At 56.5% G+C, this 17,104-nt stretch overlaps 2 protein-coding genes across 14 annotated transcripts; both read left to right on the forward strand.

Moving 5' to 3' along the window:
• Positions 1-305: 305 nt before the first annotated feature.
• On the forward strand, positions 306-11,341 carry SPNS1 (SPNS lysolipid transporter 1, lysophospholipid). 10 transcript variants are annotated; one of them, XM_055099769.3, is made up of 13 exons: positions 969-1,061; positions 1,298-1,589; positions 1,689-1,754; positions 4,104-4,240; positions 5,350-5,501; positions 5,600-5,666; positions 7,674-7,819; positions 8,107-8,262; positions 8,561-8,750; positions 9,061-9,126; positions 9,396-9,494; positions 9,990-10,161; positions 10,409-10,747. In XM_055099769.3, exons 1-13 carry the CDS (start codon positions 978-980, stop codon positions 10,501-10,503), a joined length of 1,722 nt encoding a protein of 573 aa, XP_054955744.1. In that variant the 5' UTR covers positions 969-977; the 3' UTR covers positions 10,504-10,747. The 10 variants fall into 10 exon arrangements, with proteins under 10 accessions (XP_063453544.1, XP_063453548.1, XP_063453546.1 ...); XM_055099770.2 differs by having other exon boundaries at positions 978-1,061; positions 1,385-1,589; XM_063597474.1 differs by lacking the exons at positions 969-1,061; positions 9,990-10,161 and adding an exon at positions 306-376 and having other exon boundaries at positions 10,409-11,341.
• A 246-nt stretch (positions 11,342-11,587) lies between these two features.
• On the forward strand, positions 11,588-16,667 carry LAT (linker for activation of T cells). Of its 4 annotated transcripts, none has more exons than XM_008961649.4 (12): positions 11,588-11,720; positions 11,928-11,955; positions 12,069-12,103; positions 12,350-12,431; positions 12,597-12,661; positions 12,755-12,784; positions 12,872-12,929; positions 13,014-13,108; positions 15,739-15,801; positions 15,986-16,051; positions 16,145-16,231; positions 16,401-16,667. In XM_008961649.4, the coding sequence occupies exons 1-11, from the start codon at positions 11,621-11,623 to the stop codon at positions 16,222-16,224; spliced, it is 702 nt and encodes a 233-aa protein (XP_008959897.1). In that variant the 5' UTR covers positions 11,588-11,620; the 3' UTR covers positions 16,225-16,231; positions 16,401-16,667. The 4 variants fall into 4 exon arrangements, with proteins under 4 accessions (XP_008959897.1, XP_008959900.1, XP_057155998.1 ...); XM_008961652.4 differs by having other exon boundaries at positions 12,600-12,661; XM_057300015.2 differs by having other exon boundaries at positions 12,755-12,929.
• The last annotated feature ends 437 nt before the right edge of the window (positions 16,668-17,104 follow it).

Genomic DNA, 17,104 nt, shown 5'->3' on the forward strand with positions numbered 1-17,104 from the left:
TGGGTATTCGGACTCGAAATAGTTTCTAACAAGGCGTTTTGGGGTGGGGGGATGCTCTCCCCACGAGATTCCAGGATTTCAGTAGAGGGCCTTTAAGGGCTGGTTGAAAGATGGGTCTTGAAGCTGTATTTGCACAGAACTATACTAATTTTACTTAGAGTGCTTTATTAGATGTAGCTTGGAGATTATAGGGTGCCACTAAAGAACCACTCCAAGTTATCCCTTTGACCCCAGTCCTGCAGCTGGGAGTCTCCTTAGGCTAGGAGCCCCTGCCTGCCCTACAAAAGCCCACCGGAGGGCGCAAGGGCTCCAATCCCGATTGGAGTGAGGAAAAACATGCTCCAGGAGCGGCGGGTGGAGACGCTTCCTTTAATAGGTATTTAAGTGTCCACGGTGAAGGCTCAGGAATTTACAAGGCTAGCAGGGTTGGGGAATCTCAACAAAGGGCGGGGCGTTGCTCAAGCTCCATCCGTCCGTCCGTCCATCCCTCCGTCCCTCCAATCCTCCATCCATCGCGCTGCTCAAGCTCCATCCATCCATTTATCCATCCATCCATCCATCCATCCATCCATCCTTTATTGAGAGTAAAAAGCCGCCAACCAGACCCGGGGAGGAAGACAGGATGGTTCCCAAGAACTAGGGCTGCTCTTTGGCTTTTAGAGGTATCTACTACTTCCAAAACCTTTTGAGACCCCATTATCCCGTTTGATGAAGATGGAGTCTGCCACGTGGGGGTTCCAGATAAGACAGCTGAGATTCGGAAGGGCAGGCGACTCCACCTAGTCACCGGGACGCCCTTTTTGACGCTCCAGGGACCGCAGGGTCTGGGAAAGTTCCTGGTTACTCCGGCGACCGGCCGGCCGTCACATGACGTGCGAGCCCGGGCGGAACGCCCAAGAGGCTTCCGTAGTCGGGTGGCAGGTCACGTGTCCAGGGCTTGCCCGCGGGGACCCCTTCCACCCTGGCTCCCGCGTCACATGACCGGCTTTAAGCAACATGGCGGCTGCCGTGGTGCAGCGCCCGGGCTGAGCGACAGCAAGTGCAGCGGGCTCCTACCCCGGGTGAGGGGTGGCCTCCGCGTGGGATCGTGCCCTCTTCAGCCAGCTCCTGTCCCCGACATCACGTGTATTCCGCACGTCCCCTCCGCGCTGTGTGTCTACTGAGACGGGGAGGCGTGACAGGGCCCGGGTCCCTTCTCAGTGGTGCTCTGTGCTTCAGGGCAAGCTCCCCGTCTCCGGGCGCACTTCCCTCGCCTGTGTTCGGTCCATCCTCTTTCTCCAGCCTCCTCCCCTCGCAGGTGGGATCGTCGGTGGGACCGGAGCGCGGGCGGGCGCGGCCCCCCGGGACCATGGCCGGGTCCGACACCGCGCCCTTCCTCAGCCAGGCGGATGACCCGGACGACGGGCCAGTGCCTGGCACCCCGGGGTTGCCAGGGTCCACGGGGAACCCGAAGTCTGAGGAGCCCGAGGTCCCGGACCAGGAGGGGCTGCAGCGCATCACCGGCCTGTCTCCCGGCCGTTCGGCTCTCATAGTGGCGGTGCTGTGCTACATCAATCTCCTGAACTACATGGACCGCTTCACCGTGGCTGGTAGGGACTCACTTCTGGGAGGAAGATAGTTTAGGAGAGGGGAGCCAGGGTCCCGAGGGTGGCGCTGCTTTGCCGGACCATCCTGAATTTTCTCCTCAGGCGTCCTTCCCGACATCGAGCAGTTCTTTAACATCGGGGACAGTAGCTCTGGGCTCATCCAGACCGGTGAGTGGGGACCCCTCCTGGTCACACAGCCGCTTCTCCTTCTGTTCTGTCTCAACTGGGGCCACGCGCTGGCCTGTCTAGGGGCTCATTAATGGAGGTTTTGTGGCCAGTTAGGGGAGGTGATGGCCCTGATGTCGCTCGGGGGTCAGCGGGACACCACATTTAAAGAGGGAGTCAGTTTAGTATAACTAAGTATAACTTCACCCAGGTAAAGACAGACCTGGGTTTAAATCTCAGCTCTTCCACTTATTGTGTGATGGTAGGCAAGGCACTCAACCTCTCTAAGCCTCATTTTCCTTGTCTATAAGATGGAACAAGTAATAACACGAATCATCTCTTAGGACTGATGTGAAGATTAACTAAAAGATTGTCAGTGAAGGGCCTAGTGCAGTGTTTGGCACATGGTAGACACCCAGTAAATAATGGCAGGAGGGTTGGGTGTGGTGACTCACGCCTGTAGTCCCAGCACTTTGGGAGGCCAAGATGAGTGGATCACTTGAAGTTAGGAGTTCAAGACCAGCCTGGTCAACATGACGAAACCCCATCTGTACTAAAAATACAAAAATTAGCCAGGCGTGGTAGCGGGCGCCTGTAATCCCAGGTACTTGGGAGGCTGAGGCATGAGAATTACTTGAACCCGGGAGGCAGAGGTTGCAGTGAGCCGAGATCACACCACTGCACTCCAGCCTGGGTGACAGAGCGAGACTCCATCTCATAAATAAATAAATAAGTAAAGGCAGGAGAGGGTGTCTGGAATGGGGAGAGGTGTGTTTTACTTGTTCACAACTTTGGGACTTGTGGGAGAGGCAAAGCTAGAGCCAAGCCCTTTTTCTTCCTTCCCTCCTTCATTCATTTCTCAACCATTTCTGAGTACTCATTGTGTGCCAGGCCTGGAGGAAGTGATGATTACACCTGTAGGACTTTGCTAAGAACTTTTATGCCCCTTGTCTTCTAATCCTTCTATCAGTCAAAAATAGGTGTTATTGTTCCTATTTTATAGAGGAAGTAGGTAGTGATATCTACAGCTTATAAAGAAACTGAGGCTTGGAGAAGAGTTAAGACTTGCCCAGGGTCACACCACCAGTTGGAGGCGGAACAGGAATTCGAAACCAGGTCTTGCAGTGTTCTTTTCTCTACTCCAGGCCAATGAGGAACTGGAGGTATTTGAGGTGAAGTCTGGAGCAATGAGAATGGGATCATAGGGCAAGGTCTTCAAACCTCTGAAGAGTTGTTGAGTTAGAGCAGCAGCTCTTTCTAGGCAGCCGGATTTATTCACTCTCTTCACATGCTTATTGAGCACCTGTTTTGCACTAGGCTGTGTGTTAAGTAAGTGAAAGAAACACAGTCATGGCCAATACAGGCAAGGACCTTGCCTTGGGAGCTGATAGTATGCTATGCATGAGGCAGCAACAGCCAGTAAAACGCTAAACTAAAGTGGGACAGTTTTCCCATAGGGATAAGTGTTATGTAACAGAAAACAGTCCAGGCGCTGTGGCTCACACCTGTAATCCCAGCACTTTGGGAGGCCGAGGCGGGTGGATCACGAGATCAGGAGATTGAAACCATCCTGGCTAACATGGTGAAACCCCATCTCTACTAAAAATACAAAAATTAGCTGGGCGTGGTGGCACGCCCCTGTAGTCCCAGCTGCTTGGGAGGCTGAGGCAGAATTGCTTGAACCTGGGAGGCGGAGGTTGCAGTGAGCTGAGATCGCGCCACAGCACTCCAACCTGACAACAGAGCGAGACTTCATCTAAAAAAAAAAAAAAAAAAAAGAGAAAATAGTAAATGTGAGAGTCAGGTACTGGATGTGTGCTCACCTGGGCAGCATGCTTGACCCTTGGCCCTGGGCAAGTATCTGAGCTGGAACCTGAAGGAACTATGCTCTGTGAAGTTTCAGGGGGAGAGGAGAGAATGTCCTTGATAGAGGAGACAGCAGGTGCCTAAACCCCTAGTGGTATTGGCCTTGACAATTGGGCCACTGGGATGCAGACAGAGGAAGGGGAAAAGGCTGGCCATGAGTGTGGAGAGGTAGGCAGGGCCTAGATTGGACAGGGGCATTGTGAGCCATGGTATGCATGGAGTTTGGAGCTTGTTTTGGCTAGGTGGAAGGAATTGACAAGTAGTGGGACCATCCATTATACAATGGGAAATCTGGAAAGGTGTTCAAGATGGAGCTGGACCATCCGCCTGACAGGAAGCTCTGATGGGCTTCAGGCTGGGATGTGGGGGTGTTGTGAATTCTGTGAGGAGAAGGCAGGCATCTCCTGTGCTTTAGTGGTTCCAGCTGGGGTGGGAGTGGGAGGTAGGGGTACCTGGGCTGAGCTGTGACTCTCTGCTTCCCCCTAGTGTTCATCTCCAGTTACATGGTGTTGGCACCTGTGTTTGGCTACCTGGGTGACAGGTACAATCGGAAGTATCTCATGTGCGGGGGCATTGCCTTCTGGTCCCTGGTGACACTGGGGTCATCCTTCATCCCCGGAGAGGTGAGGCCCCAAGCTGGCTCCCGTTTCTGCCCACACCCCCTCCCTGTCAGTCTCTGCTGCTGCTCCTTGGAGCCATGGCAGACTGGGCCTCAGGGACTCCTGCAGTTTCCCTGGTCCATGCCATTTTATACCCCTCCTTGCCTGAGTTAACCTGCCCCACCCCATCCTCCCCTTTTCTTCCAGAGCATTCTCTGTCCATTATCCCCTCTTCCCCTGACCACTGACTCCTTCTACTCCAACCCTAAACACTCCAAACCCTACCTGGCCTGCCCTCTCTCCCTCCTCTCATTCCTGATCAGACTTCCTGAAGGGCCCCAAGAGCGTGGCGCCAGTGTGGGTAAAAGAGCAGCCGGGGAGATGCCGTCACTCTGCCTGCACTTCCTCACGCCTGCTCACCCCTCGAGCGCTGCCGCTGACTTCTGCTCCCACCACTCCACGGACCCTGCTCTTGCCAAAGTCAACAGTGGCCTCCTAGTTGCTAAACACAGCTCCAACTTCCTGGTCCTGTTCATGCTAGGAGCCTCTGGCACTGTTGACCCACTCTTCCTTCCTGAAACTCTCTCCTACCTTTGCGATGCCACACTCTTCTGGTTTTCCTCCTGCCTCCCTGACTGTTGCTTCTTTGTTCCTTTGAAGCCTCCTCTGTCTGTTCTCACTTCACCCCAGAACTCTGTCCTCAGCCCCAGGACCTGCGTACTTTCCTTGGGTGACTGTACCCGTCCTTAGCTTCAGGTGTCTTTGGTAGACACATAAACTCCCATCTAAGGTCATTTATTCATTAAAAAAAAAAATTAAAAAACTTTCCCCTACCAGGCAAGCAGGGGTTGTCTTATTTAGACCTTTTATTGTCTAGTCCTTGCAATAGCTCTGTGAAAAGTTGTTGTTATCCTCCTTTTGCAGATGAGGAAACTGAGGCTCAGAGAGGTTAAGTTATTTTCCCCAAATCGCAGCTAGTAAGTGGTGGAGCCAGGATGCAAGCTCAGGTCTGTGTGATTCTAAAACCCAGGCATCTCCCGCCATCCCTGCTGCCTCTTGGGAGCGGGCTGGTGAGGTAGCCCGGAGGCTGGTTGCAGGCTGGGGTGCCACCTCTCCCCGGTCTCTCTCCCCAGCATTTCTGGCTGCTCCTCCTGACCCGGGGCCTGGTGGGGGTCGGGGAGGCCAGTTATTCCACCATCGCGCCCACTCTCATTGCCGACCTCTTTGTGGCCGACCAGCGGAGCCGGATGCTCAGCATCTTCTACTTTGCCATTCCGGTGGGCAGGTGAGTGGGCCTGGGGCCTGGGGGAAGGCAGAAGGGCCTGGTGTGGGGGACTGGACTGACTGGCTGTCCCCCCTTTTTCCCCTCTCTCCCTCCCACAGTGGTCTGGGCTACATTGCAGGCTCCAAAGTGAAGGATATGGCTGGAGACTGGCACTGGGCTCTGAGGGTGAGTCTGGTCTTGGCCTGGGGGTAGGTCAGCGACATTCTCACTGATCCCTGTTTCCTACCTTTGGACCCCTTCCCACCGCCCATTTTTCTTTTAAGAGACAGGGTCTTGTTGTGTCACCCAGGCTGCAGTGCAGTGGTGCAATCATAGCTCACTGTAGCCTCGAACGCCTGAGCTCAAGTGATCCTCCCACCTCAGCCTCCGAAGTAGCTGGGACTATAGGTGCCCGCCACCATGCCTGGCTAATTAAAAAAACTTTTTCTTTTTGTAGGCTGGGTGTGGTGCCTAACACCTGTATCCCAGCATTTTGGGAGGCTGAGGCAGGTGGATCACTTGAGGTCAGGAATTCAAGACCAGCCTGGCCAACACGGTGAAACCCTATCTCTACTAAAAATACAAAAATTAGCTGGGCGTGGTGGTGCATGCCTGTAATCCCAGCTACTTGGGGGGCTGAGGCAGGAGAATCACTTGAACCCAGGAGGCGGAGGTTGCAGCAAGCTGAGATTGTGCCACTGCACTCTAGCCTGGGCGACAGTGCGAGACTCCTTCTCAAAAAAAAAAAAAAATTTTGCCAGGCATGATGGCTCACGCCTATAATCCCAGCACTTTGGGAGGCTGAGGTGGGCGGATCACCTGAGGTCAGGAGTTCTAGGCCAGCTTGACCAACATGGTGAAACCCTGTCTCTACTAAAAATACATAATTAGCCAGGCATGGTGACGCATGCCTGTAATCCCAGCTACTCGGGAGGCTGAGGCAGGAGAATCGCTTGAACCCGGGAGGCAGAGGTTGCAGTGAGCAGAGATCGTGCCATTGCACAAAAAAAAAAAAAAAAAATTTTTTTTTGTAGAGATGGGGTCTTTGTATGTTGCCCAGGTTGGTTTTGAACTCCTGGCCTCAAGCAATCCTCTTGCCTTGGCCTCCTAAAGTGCTGGGCTTACGGGTGTGAGCCATGCGCCTGGCTCCAAATACCCCTTTTTTGGGGCAGCACTCATTCTGCTGAGCCTGCAGGAGACTGGCTGCCCTCACCTGGAAGCCATGTGCTAGACAGAATTCTTGCGTGCAGGTGACAGAAGCCCACTGTAAAACTGTAAGCTCCCTAGAGGCCGGGTGCGGTGGCTTACACCTGTAATCCCAGCACTTTGGGAGGCCAAGGCGGGTGGATCACAAGGTCAGGAGATCGAGACCACCCTGGCTAACACGGTGAAATCCCGTCTCCACTAAAAATACAAAAAAAAAACTAGCTGGGCGTGGTGGCAGGTGCCTATAGTCCCAGCTACTCAGGAGGCCGAGGCAGGAGAATGGCGTGAACCCGGTAGGCGGAGGTTGCAGTGAGCCGAGATCGCACCACTGCACTCCAGCCTGGGTGACAGAGTGAGACTCTGTCTCGAAAACAAACAAACAAACAAACAAACAAACAAACCGTAAGCCCCCTAAAGGGGCTGTCTTGGCTTTCTTCCTGAAAGTCCCAGGTGAGCTTCAGTCAGGTAAAGCTGGATCCAGGGCTCCCACACTGCCCTTCTCTTCTGAGCTTTACTTTCCTTTGTGTTAACATCATTCTTAAGGACGTGAGAACTCCAGATGATTATCTTTCCATTTAGCAACACTGGCACCTTGGACCCTGGGGCTGTGTTTCCAGGATAGTGTCTGACTAGATGAACATGCATCACGTGCCCTCTGCGGAATCCGTCACCGAGGCTGGGGTGGTTAACAGTCCTCTTCTTGGCCAAGCCTGGGATCCTATTTAAACCAAGTGGATTGAGAGAAGTAGGGGTACTGGTTTCCCAAAAGAAAATTACCAAAGAGGAGGCAAAGCTAGGCTTGCAAAAATAGGGTGGACCCTAGTGGCAGCCCCCTTCCCCCAAATTGCAGGTTCGGCTTCTTGGAGCAGGCACTTAACTGGGTATTTTAGGTCTCAGGCTGGAGTTATCTGTACCCCACACTCTCCTCCAGCCCAGGGCTTGAGTGTGTCTCTCCCTGTGCCTATCCTGAAGCCCTCTGTCTCCCAGGTGACACCGGGTCTAGGAGTGGTGGCCGTTCTGCTGCTGTTCCTGGTAGTGCGGGAGCCGCCAAGGGGAGCCGTGGAGCGCCACTCAGATTTGCCACCCCTGAACCCCACCTCGTGGTGGGCAGATCTGAGGGCTCTGGCAAGAAAGTGAGTTTATTCCCACCCTAGACCACCATCTGAGGCCCCCTGGCGTCTGGTTTGAGGTTTAAGTGGGGATGTTCCTGTTCCTGGCCACACCCCAAGGCCAGGAATTCGGTCGCTACTGCCCCCTTGTGGCAGCTGCTTGAATTACAGGCCCAGATCCTGGGAGCCAGAACCACCTCTGCACCTGGTGTTGTGACCTTACTAAAATAAGCCAGGAAGGGAGAAGAGAGGTCCCCTCCTGCCTCGACACCTCCGTGGGGTCTTACTCTCTCCCTCCCAACTATCTGCAGTCCTAGTTTCGTCCTGTCTTCCCTGGGCTTCACTGCTGTGGCCTTTGTCACGGGCTCCCTGGCTCTGTGGGCTCCGGCATTCCTGCTGCGTTCCCGCGTGGTCCTTGGGGAGACCCCACCCTGCCTTCCCGGAGACTCCTGCTCTTCCTCTGACAGGTGCCCAGATGGGGCTATGCTGGGGGGCCTGCGGGTGGCAGGGCTGGAGTGAAGAGCATCTGTGGCTCAGACCCAGGCAGGGAGTTTGACTCCTGACTTCACAAGCTGCCTGCTCTCCTGGAATCTCCGTTTCCTGGTCTGGGAAATAAGTGATGGGATGATGTCTGCCACTCAGGGCTGTGCCAACCATGGGGTGCTGTGTCTGTAGGGACCTTGGTTGTGAGGGTGGCTAGGATGGACAGCGTAGGGGCCTTGGCAGGCACAGGGACAAACCCCCATTCCCTTCCCTCACCCCTAGTCTCATCTTTGGACTCATCACCTGCCTGACCGGAGTCCTGGGTGTGGGCCTGGGTGTGGAGATCAGCCGCCGGCTCCGCCACTCCAACCCCCGGGCTGATCCCCTGGTCTGTGCCACTGGCCTCCTGGGCTCTGCACCCTTCCTCTTCCTGTCCCTTGCCTGCGCCCGTGGTAGCATCGTGGCCACTTATGTGAGTAGCCAGCAGGTGTCAAGGGGGATGGCGTGGGTCCAGGGTGGAGGAGCAGTCAGCGTAATGGCCACTCGAGGTGGAATGCCTGGTTTTGAATCATAGCTCTGGCTCTTCCCAGCTGTGTGACATTGGACAAGTGACTTAACCTCTCTGTGCTCAGTTTCATCATGTGTAAAATGGGGATATTAGTAGCACCTGTCTCACTGGGGTGTGATGAGGATTAAATTAGTTAATAGATGAGCTGGGAACACGGTCAACTTTCCATGTGTTAGCCCTTACTGTCATGAACCCCGACCCTCTCTTCCCCCAGATTTTCATCTTCATTGGAGAGACCCTCCTGTCCATGAACTGGGCCATCGTGGCCGACATTCTGCTGGTGAGTTGCTGGGCAGCTCCAGGGTCAGTGCAGAGGCTGATGAGAGCAGAGTTGGGGTCAGGAGTGTTGCCTCTACCCCTCAAAGCCCAGCCTCAACCTACCTTCTACAATAAATAACATCTGTAGCAGACCCCCGGCCTGCCCTGCGACCTCAACCCCAGGCACACCTCTGACCCCGGCCTAGGCGGATCCTTGGTGGTCTCCTGGCCCCCTGCCTCCTGCCCTCTGGAGCCCGGAGCATCCACTGAGCTCCACCAACTCCTCCACAGTACGTGGTGATCCCTACCCGACGCTCCACCGCCGAGGCCTTCCAGATCGTGCTGTCCCACCTGCTGGGTGATGCTGGGAGCCCCTACCTCATTGGCCTGGTGAGCATTATTTCTTGGCTGGCACGGGGTGGCTGGTGTCCTGAGCCTGGGCTGGATCAGAAGGCCTGGCCCTAGTGAAGTGTCTCTGTCCTGCGTGCTGGGCACTTCTCACCTTCCACTGTCAACTGGAGGAGAAAGATTTTGTCTTTGAATATTTCTACCAGTAAGGCCAGGGACCTCACCCTGGTGGTCCAAACTCCTCCTTTCTTTTCTCTTTTCTTTTCTTCCTGAGACAAGACCTCACTCTGTTGCCCAGGCTGCAGTGTAGTGGCACGATCATGGCTCACTGAAGCCTCGACCTCCTGGGCTCAAGCGATCCTCCCACCTCAGCCTCCTGAGTAGCTGGGATGATAGGCATGAGCCACTGCATCTACCTCAAACCTCCTTCCCTTTCCTGGGCTCCACTTGTCTTTCTCCCTGGAGCTCAGGGGCGTGCCCTCCCTGGCTCATCTATGAGGCTGGCTCCCCTGGCTTTCCTGTCTCCTCTCCCTGCAGATCTCTGACCGCCTGCGCCGGAACTGGCCCCCCTCCTTCTTGTCCGAGTTCCGGGCTCTGCAGTTCTCGCTCATGCTCTGCGCGTTTGTTGGGGCATTGGGCGGCGCAGCCTTCCTGGGCACCGCCATCTTCATTGAGGCCGACCGCCGGCGGGCGCAGCTGCACGTGCAGGGTCAGTTAGGAGCTGTGCCCGGCCCAGCTTCTTGATCTGCCTGTCTGTCTGTCCATCTGTCTGCCCACTCCTGTGCACCTGGCAGCTCAGTCCACAGCCCTCCCCTTGTTTGGCCTCCAGTCTGTCTGCATCCACCCCTGGGGTGGCTCTGTGGCTGCCCCATCCATTTCCCGCTGCCTGTTTGCCCTTCTCTGGCTTTGTCTGTCTGTCCATCCAGCTCACCCTGGCTCTGACCCTCCCCCCTCAGGCCTGCTGCACGAAGCAGGGTCCACAGACGACCGGATTGTGGTGCCCCAGCGGGGCCGCTCCACCCGCGTGCCCGTGGCCAGTGTGCTCATCTGAGAGGCTGCCGCTCACCTACCTGCACATCTGCCACAGCTGGCCCTGGGCCCACCCCACGAAGGGCCTGGGCCTAACCCCTTGGCCTGGCCCAGCTTCCAGAGGGACCCTGGGCCGTGTGCCAGCCCCCAGACACTACATGGGTAGCTCAGGGGAGGAGGTGGGGGTCCAGGAGGGGGATCCCTCTCCACAGGGGCAGCCCCAAGGGCTCGGTGCTATTTGTAACAGAATAAAATTTGTAGCCAGACCCCAGGTGCCTGCTCTCGTCTTTCTCTGGGTGGCCTCTGATCTTGCACCCCGTCTTCACCCCAGGGCCCCTGAAGACTGTGGGTCATTCCTCGGGGCTCTGGGTGAGTCTCTGCCCTTCTGGGCTGGGCGACTGAGATGGGGGACTGCTCTTCTCCGAGTGAGCTGGCTGAGTGTGACCGTGAGTCACGCCCCTGCTTCCCTGGAGCCTGTCCCTTGCCTCACAGGCCTGGCTGAGGTGGGGGTGGGCACTGCCCTTTGTACCCCAGAATTCCCACTGTCAGGGCCTCCCTGCTCGCTGCCTCCCCGGGTCCTGGATATGGAGGCCACGGCTGCCAGCTGGCAGGTGGCTGTCCCCGTCTGGGGGGGCCAGCAGACCCTTGGTGAGTGCCTGGGGTGGCTCCCGGGCCTCCTCCTGCCCCCTCCCCACTGGCAGGGTGGGGTGGGAAGGGGGCGGGTGCAGCCGGCTGAGAGCTTGATGATTTCCTGCCCTCGCCCGGCGCTCACCACAGCTTCCTGCCGCAGGCGGGCGGGAGGGCAGGCACGGAGAGGCGGGCGCCGAGGAGGGGCAGGTAGGGCTGGGACGCAGGGGTAACTGGATCCCCCGACTTCAGCCCAGGCCCTGGTCTGACCACCCTGGGAGCAGGGACTTTCCACAGTCAGCTGGACGCACACTCAGCCCAGTAAAAGAGGGGACCCATCCTGGGAGCCCCGGGGAGGGCACAGCTGCCTCCTCCCGGGCTCCCCTGCCACCTGGTGCCTACCTGCCCCCTGCTCCCTGCCGGGTCCGGTCCTCACCTCATCTTCATCTGGCCTTGACTCTGCCCTTGAGGGGCCTAGGGGTGCAGCCGGCCTGCTCCGAGCTCCCCTGCAGATGGAGGAGGCCATCCTGGTCCCCTGCATGCTGGGGCTCCTGCTGCTGCCCATCCTGGCCATGTTGATGGCACTGTGTGTGCACTGCCACAGACTGCCAGGTGAGTGGGAAACTGGTGGGGGTACCCAGGGCCCAGGGACACCGATGGGATCCTCATCCACTCCCAGCCCCTGTGTCTGTCCTGGCTCTGTCCCTGCCTCCGTCCCTGCCTCCGTCCTGATCCCAGCGCCTCTGAGAGTCCCTGGATCCCAGCACCTTCTGCCCTAAGCACCCCCTGTTCCTGCCTCACCAGCCCTCTCTTTCCCAGGCTCCTACGACAGCACATCCTCAGATAGGTGAGTCCGCCCCAGCCACCCTGGGTCTCCCTCCACACCCCATGGCGGGGCAGGGCTGGGGCTTCCATCCTCCATCTTCCAGCCGCATCCCCAAGCTGTGTCTCCTTTACCAGTTTGTATCCAAGGGGCATCCAGTTCAAACGGCCTCGTGAGTACAAGGAGGGTCCCCTACCTTGGGTGCCAGGGAGAGGGTCCCCTGGTGTGGGAGTGAGCGTGAACCTTCAGACTTCCCCTGCCACCTTGGGGCTGCCCACATGGCCTTGACCTGAGCTGGGAGAGGGGAGATGGCTCCCCCAGGCCTGTCCAGGGTGTGGGGCTTTCAGGGGCTTAGTCTGTTCTTTGAGGCCTTGACGATGTCCGGAGTCCTTCTTTCAACTTGGTTCTGTGTCCTCAGACACGGTTGCCCCCTGGCCACCTGCCTACCCGCCTGTCACCTCCTACCCACCCCTGAGCCAGCCAGACCTGCTCCCCATCCCGTGAGTAGCTGCTCAGCCCCTGCCCCTCCAAAGCTCAGCCCCTGCCCCTCCAAACTCCACTCTCTACCCCTTCACTTTTTTGGATTGGGGGCCCCTTTCCCTTTTGCAACTGCTGTTGCCCCCTGAGCCCCACCTCAGGCATGACCCCTGACCTTTGACTCCCAGAAGATCCCCGCAGCCCCTTGGGGGCTCCCACCGGACGCCATCTTCCCGGCAGGATTCTGATGGTGGTAAGTGTGGGGAAGGGTTCAGGCGGCGGGGCCTGGGAAGAAGATAGGCCTGGCCTGAGCTGACTTAGTCTCCCTCTCACCCTCTCTTTGAAGCCAACAGTGTGGCGAGCTACGAGAACGAGGGTGCGTCTGGGATCCGAGGTGCCCAGGCTGGGTGGGGAGTCTGGGGTCCGTCCTGGACTAGGCTGACCCCTGTGTCGTTACCCCCAGAACCAGCCTGTGAGGATGCGGATGAGGATGAGGACGACTATCACAACCCGGGCTACCTGTGAGTGGCCAGGTGGGAGGTGGGAGGCGAGGGCTGAGGCTGTGCGTCCCCCCTCGCTCACCGGCCCTTTTCACTTCCTTTCAGGGTGGTGCTTCCTGACAGCACCCCGGCCACTAGCACTGCTGCCCCATCAGCTCCTGCACTCAGCACCCCTGGCATCCGAGACAGTGCCTTCTCCAGTGAGTCAGGCATTTGTTTTTATTTTTAAATTTTTTTAGGGATAGGCTGGAGTGCAGTGGTGCCATTGTAGCTCGCTGCAGCCTTGAACTCCTGGGCTCCAGTGATCCTCCCAAGTAGGCTACTTGGCCTCAGCCTCCCAAGTAGCTGAGACCACAGGCGCATGCTACCACACCTAGCTTATTTAAAAAAATTTTTTTTTAGAGATGGTCTCACTATGTTGCCCAGGCTGGCCTTAAACTCCTGGGCTCAAGTGATCCTCCCACCTCGGCCTCCCAAAGTGCTTGGGATTATAGGCATGAGCCACCATGCCCGGCCCTGTTCTTCTGATTTTCTCAGCTTTCTCTCTCTTCTTTCCTATCTCTGTGTCCTTTCCTTTATCATCTGGGAGATTTCCTTGTCTGTATTCTTCAACCCTTCCACTGCAATTTTGTTTCTCCTATCCAGAAGCTCTTTCTCGTTCTCTGGCTGTTCTTTTTTTATAGCCTCCTGTTCTTGTTTCATGGATGAAACATCTCTAAGGATGTTAATTAGAGGCTGTCTTGTGTGTCTGTGTGTGTCAGTTTTCTTCTGCTTCCTGCAGTGCCCTGTTTCCTTTGAGCTGCTTTTCTCCCTTCCTCATGGTCTCATCCTGCCTGGTCACATCCTCTGGGCTTTCCTCAATGTCTGGGATTCTTTAGTTTTCTGTTGCTTTGCTCTCTCTGTATATACTTGTCCTGGGCTATCACTTCTACACCCTGGCTTTGTTTGCCATCCAGATTCCCAGTTTGCTCTCTCCTGAGCTCCAGACTGTATCCAAGTACTTCTTTTCTTTCATTCATTCATTCATTCATTCAGCATTTACTATGTGCCTCTGCTGGGCTAATGCTGTGGATATAACAGTTAAGGAGGAACACTGTCCTGATAAAATAGCTGGCTGGGCATGGTGGCTCACTCCTGTAATCCTAGCACTTTGGGAGGCCGAGGCGGGAGGATTGCTTGAGCCCAGGAGTTCAAGACCAGCCTGAGCAACATGGCGAAACCTCATCTTTACAAAAAAAAAAAAAAAAATTAGCCAAGCGTGGTGGCACATGCCTGTAGTCCCAGCTGCTCAGGAGGCTGAAATGGGCGGATCATCTGAGCCCCGCAGGCGGAAGTTGCAGTGAGACGAGATCATGCCACTGCACTCCAGCCTGGGTGACAGAGTGAGACCTTGTGTTAAAAAAAAAAAAAAGATAAAATAGCTAAGATTCACCGAGGGCCTCCTGCATGCCTTGCTAAGAGTCTGACATGTGTTCACTCACTAATCTGACTGCCCTGGGGCTCCTGGGCCTGCCCGCGCCCTCCTGTGCTCCAGTTGTCCCCTTTGTGGGATACAGGGTTTATCTGTTTAACAGCACTGCTGTGTGACAGGCCCTATTTTACAGAGGAGAAAACGGAGGCACAGAGAAGTAAGGTCCCTTGGCTGAGGTTATGTGGTTGGTTAGTGCTGGAGCTGGGATTGAACCGGGGCGGTCTTCAAAAACAAACAAGAAACACATAAAAGAACCAAATAGGCCGGGCACGGTGGCTCACACCTGTAATCCCAGCACTTTGGGAGGCCAAGGTGGGGGGATCACCTGAGGTCAGGAGTTCGAGACTGACCTGGCCAACATGGCGAAACCCAGTCTCTACTAAAAATACCAAAATTAGCAGGGCGTGGTGGCGGGCACCTGTAATCCCAGCTACTCAGGAGGCTGAGGCAGGAGAATTGCTAGAACCGGGAGGCAGAGGTTGCAGTGGGCCAAGATCACCCCAATGCCCTCCAGCCCTCTAGGTGACAGAGGGAGACTCCATCTCAAAAATAAATAAATAAACAAAATAAAAGAACCAAATAACCAGGCGTGGTAGCTGATGCCTGTGATCCCAGCACTTTGGGAGGCTGAGGCAGGTGGGTCACTTGAACCCAGGAGTTCAAGACCAGCCTGGGCAGCATAGGGAGACCCTATCTCTACAAAAATTCCAAAATTTAGCCTGGCCTGGTAGGAGCTGAGGTGGGAAGATCATCTGAGCCCAGGAGGTCAAGGTTGCGGTGAGCCGAGATTGCGCCACTGCACTCCAGCCTGGGTAACAGAGCGAGACCCTGTCTCAAGAAAAACAAAAACAAACAAAAAGCCCCCAAATAACATGGATGGTGACAGGCGCCATGAAGGGCTGACATGGGAGTGAGACATAGGCAGTGGCTGGCAGGGGGCAGGCGGGGATGGGGGTCGGGGGGAGGAGGTGCCTGCTGGGCCGAGTGTGTCATGTCCCCTCCACACACGCCACCAAACTCCCACTGCTCCGAGCCGCACTACGTCCCTGCTCCCCAGCCTAGGGGCTGTGCTGGGGCCTGACCCTTTGTGAGCTCTCCTCAGTCCCAGTCAAGTGGACCTCCTCCCTCCCTCTCCACAGCCCTTGCCCTTGTCCAGGCCACCATCACCATCACCAACACCATCCTTGCCAGCCTGGAGTCCCCTCTCTTCATTCTGTGGGGCTAATGGGGGTGGCTGTGTGGGAAGCCTCTGGGGTCTACCGTTGGGGAGCTCTGCATGGCTGAGGTTGGGGGTTCTCTGGGAACCTGTGGCCAAGGGTCTCTGGTCACAGTGCTGAGGTGGGCCTGGCTTTTCCACAGCGGAGTCCATTGATGATTACGTGAACGTTCCGGAGAGCGGGGAGAGCGCAGAAGCGTCTCTGGGTGAGTGACCGGTGCTTGTCGGTGCCTGCCCCTGCACCCCGCTGCCCCACCATGCTCTCAGTGTGACCAGATCCCACCCTGGGGCTACCCACACCCTCTGCCCCCTCTGTCTGGGCGTCCCCTTGCTCTCTCGCCCTCCTGACCCCTTTGCATGGCTGCCCCTCCTTCTGATCTGTCCCCACAGATGGCAGCCGGGAGTATGTGAATGTGTCCCAGGAACTGCATCCTGGAGCGGCTAAGACTGAGCCTGGTGTGTTCTGCGGGAGGGGCAGGAGCTGGGGTAGCTGCTTTGGGCTTGGGGGGATAGCTTGCAAGCTGGAGACCAACCTCCCCTCCCTTACAGCCGCCCTGAGTTCCCAGGAGGCAGAGGAAGTGGAGGAAGAGGGGGCTCCAGATTACGAGAATCTGCAGGAGCTGAACTGAGGGCCTGGTGAGAGGCCTGCCCTGTCCCCACCCTGCCCTGGGCCCACAGGCTCTACTCCTTCCCTCCAGGACCCCCTTGCCCAACCCTACCTCTGGCTTGTCCCTCTGTCTCTGGGTACCTGCTGACCCCCGTCAGCCTCCTGATCCGTATCCATCCCTGCCCTGGTGTGTTTCAGTGGAGGCCGAGTCTGTCCTGGAACCAGGCTTGCCTGGGATGGCTGAGCTGGGCAGCTGGAAGTGGCTCTGGGGTCCTCACATGGCGTCCTGCCCTTGCTCCAGCCTGACAACAGCCTGAGAAATCCCCCCGTAACTTATTATCACTTTGGGGTTCGCCCTGTGTCCCCCGAACGCTCTGCACCTTCTGACGCAGCCTGAGAATGACCTGCCCTGGCCCCAGCCCTACTCTGTGTAATAGAATAAAGGCCTGCGTGTGTCTGTGTTGAGCGTGTGTCTGTGTGTGCCTGTGTGTGAGTCTGAGTCAGAGATTTGGAGATGTCTCTGTGTGTGTGTGTGTATCTGTGGGTCTCCATCCTCCATGGGGGCTCAGCCAGGTGCTGTGAGTGACAGCAGACAGTGGCTGGGACACCCCCCTTCTGAATGAAGCCTTCTGACCTGGGCTGGCACTGCTGGGGGTGAGGACACATTGCCCCATGAGACAGTCCCAGAACACGGCAGCTGCTGGCTGTGACAATGGTTTCGCCATCCTTAGACCAAGGGATGGGACCTGATGACCTGGGAGGACTCTCTTAGTTCTTACCTTTTGTGGTTCTCAATAAAACAGAACTTAAAAAATTGTCTAAGTAACTGAAAAAGTTAATATGCAGCACAGCACTTTTGAGACTTTGATGGGTAGGTGACTCACCGGCAGACTTTGCTGTGG

This window comes from Pan paniscus, chromosome 18, assembly GCF_029289425.2.
Source record: "Pan paniscus chromosome 18, NHGRI_mPanPan1-v2.0_pri, whole genome shotgun sequence".
NCBI lineage: Eukaryota > Metazoa > Chordata > Mammalia > Primates > Hominidae > Pan > Pan paniscus.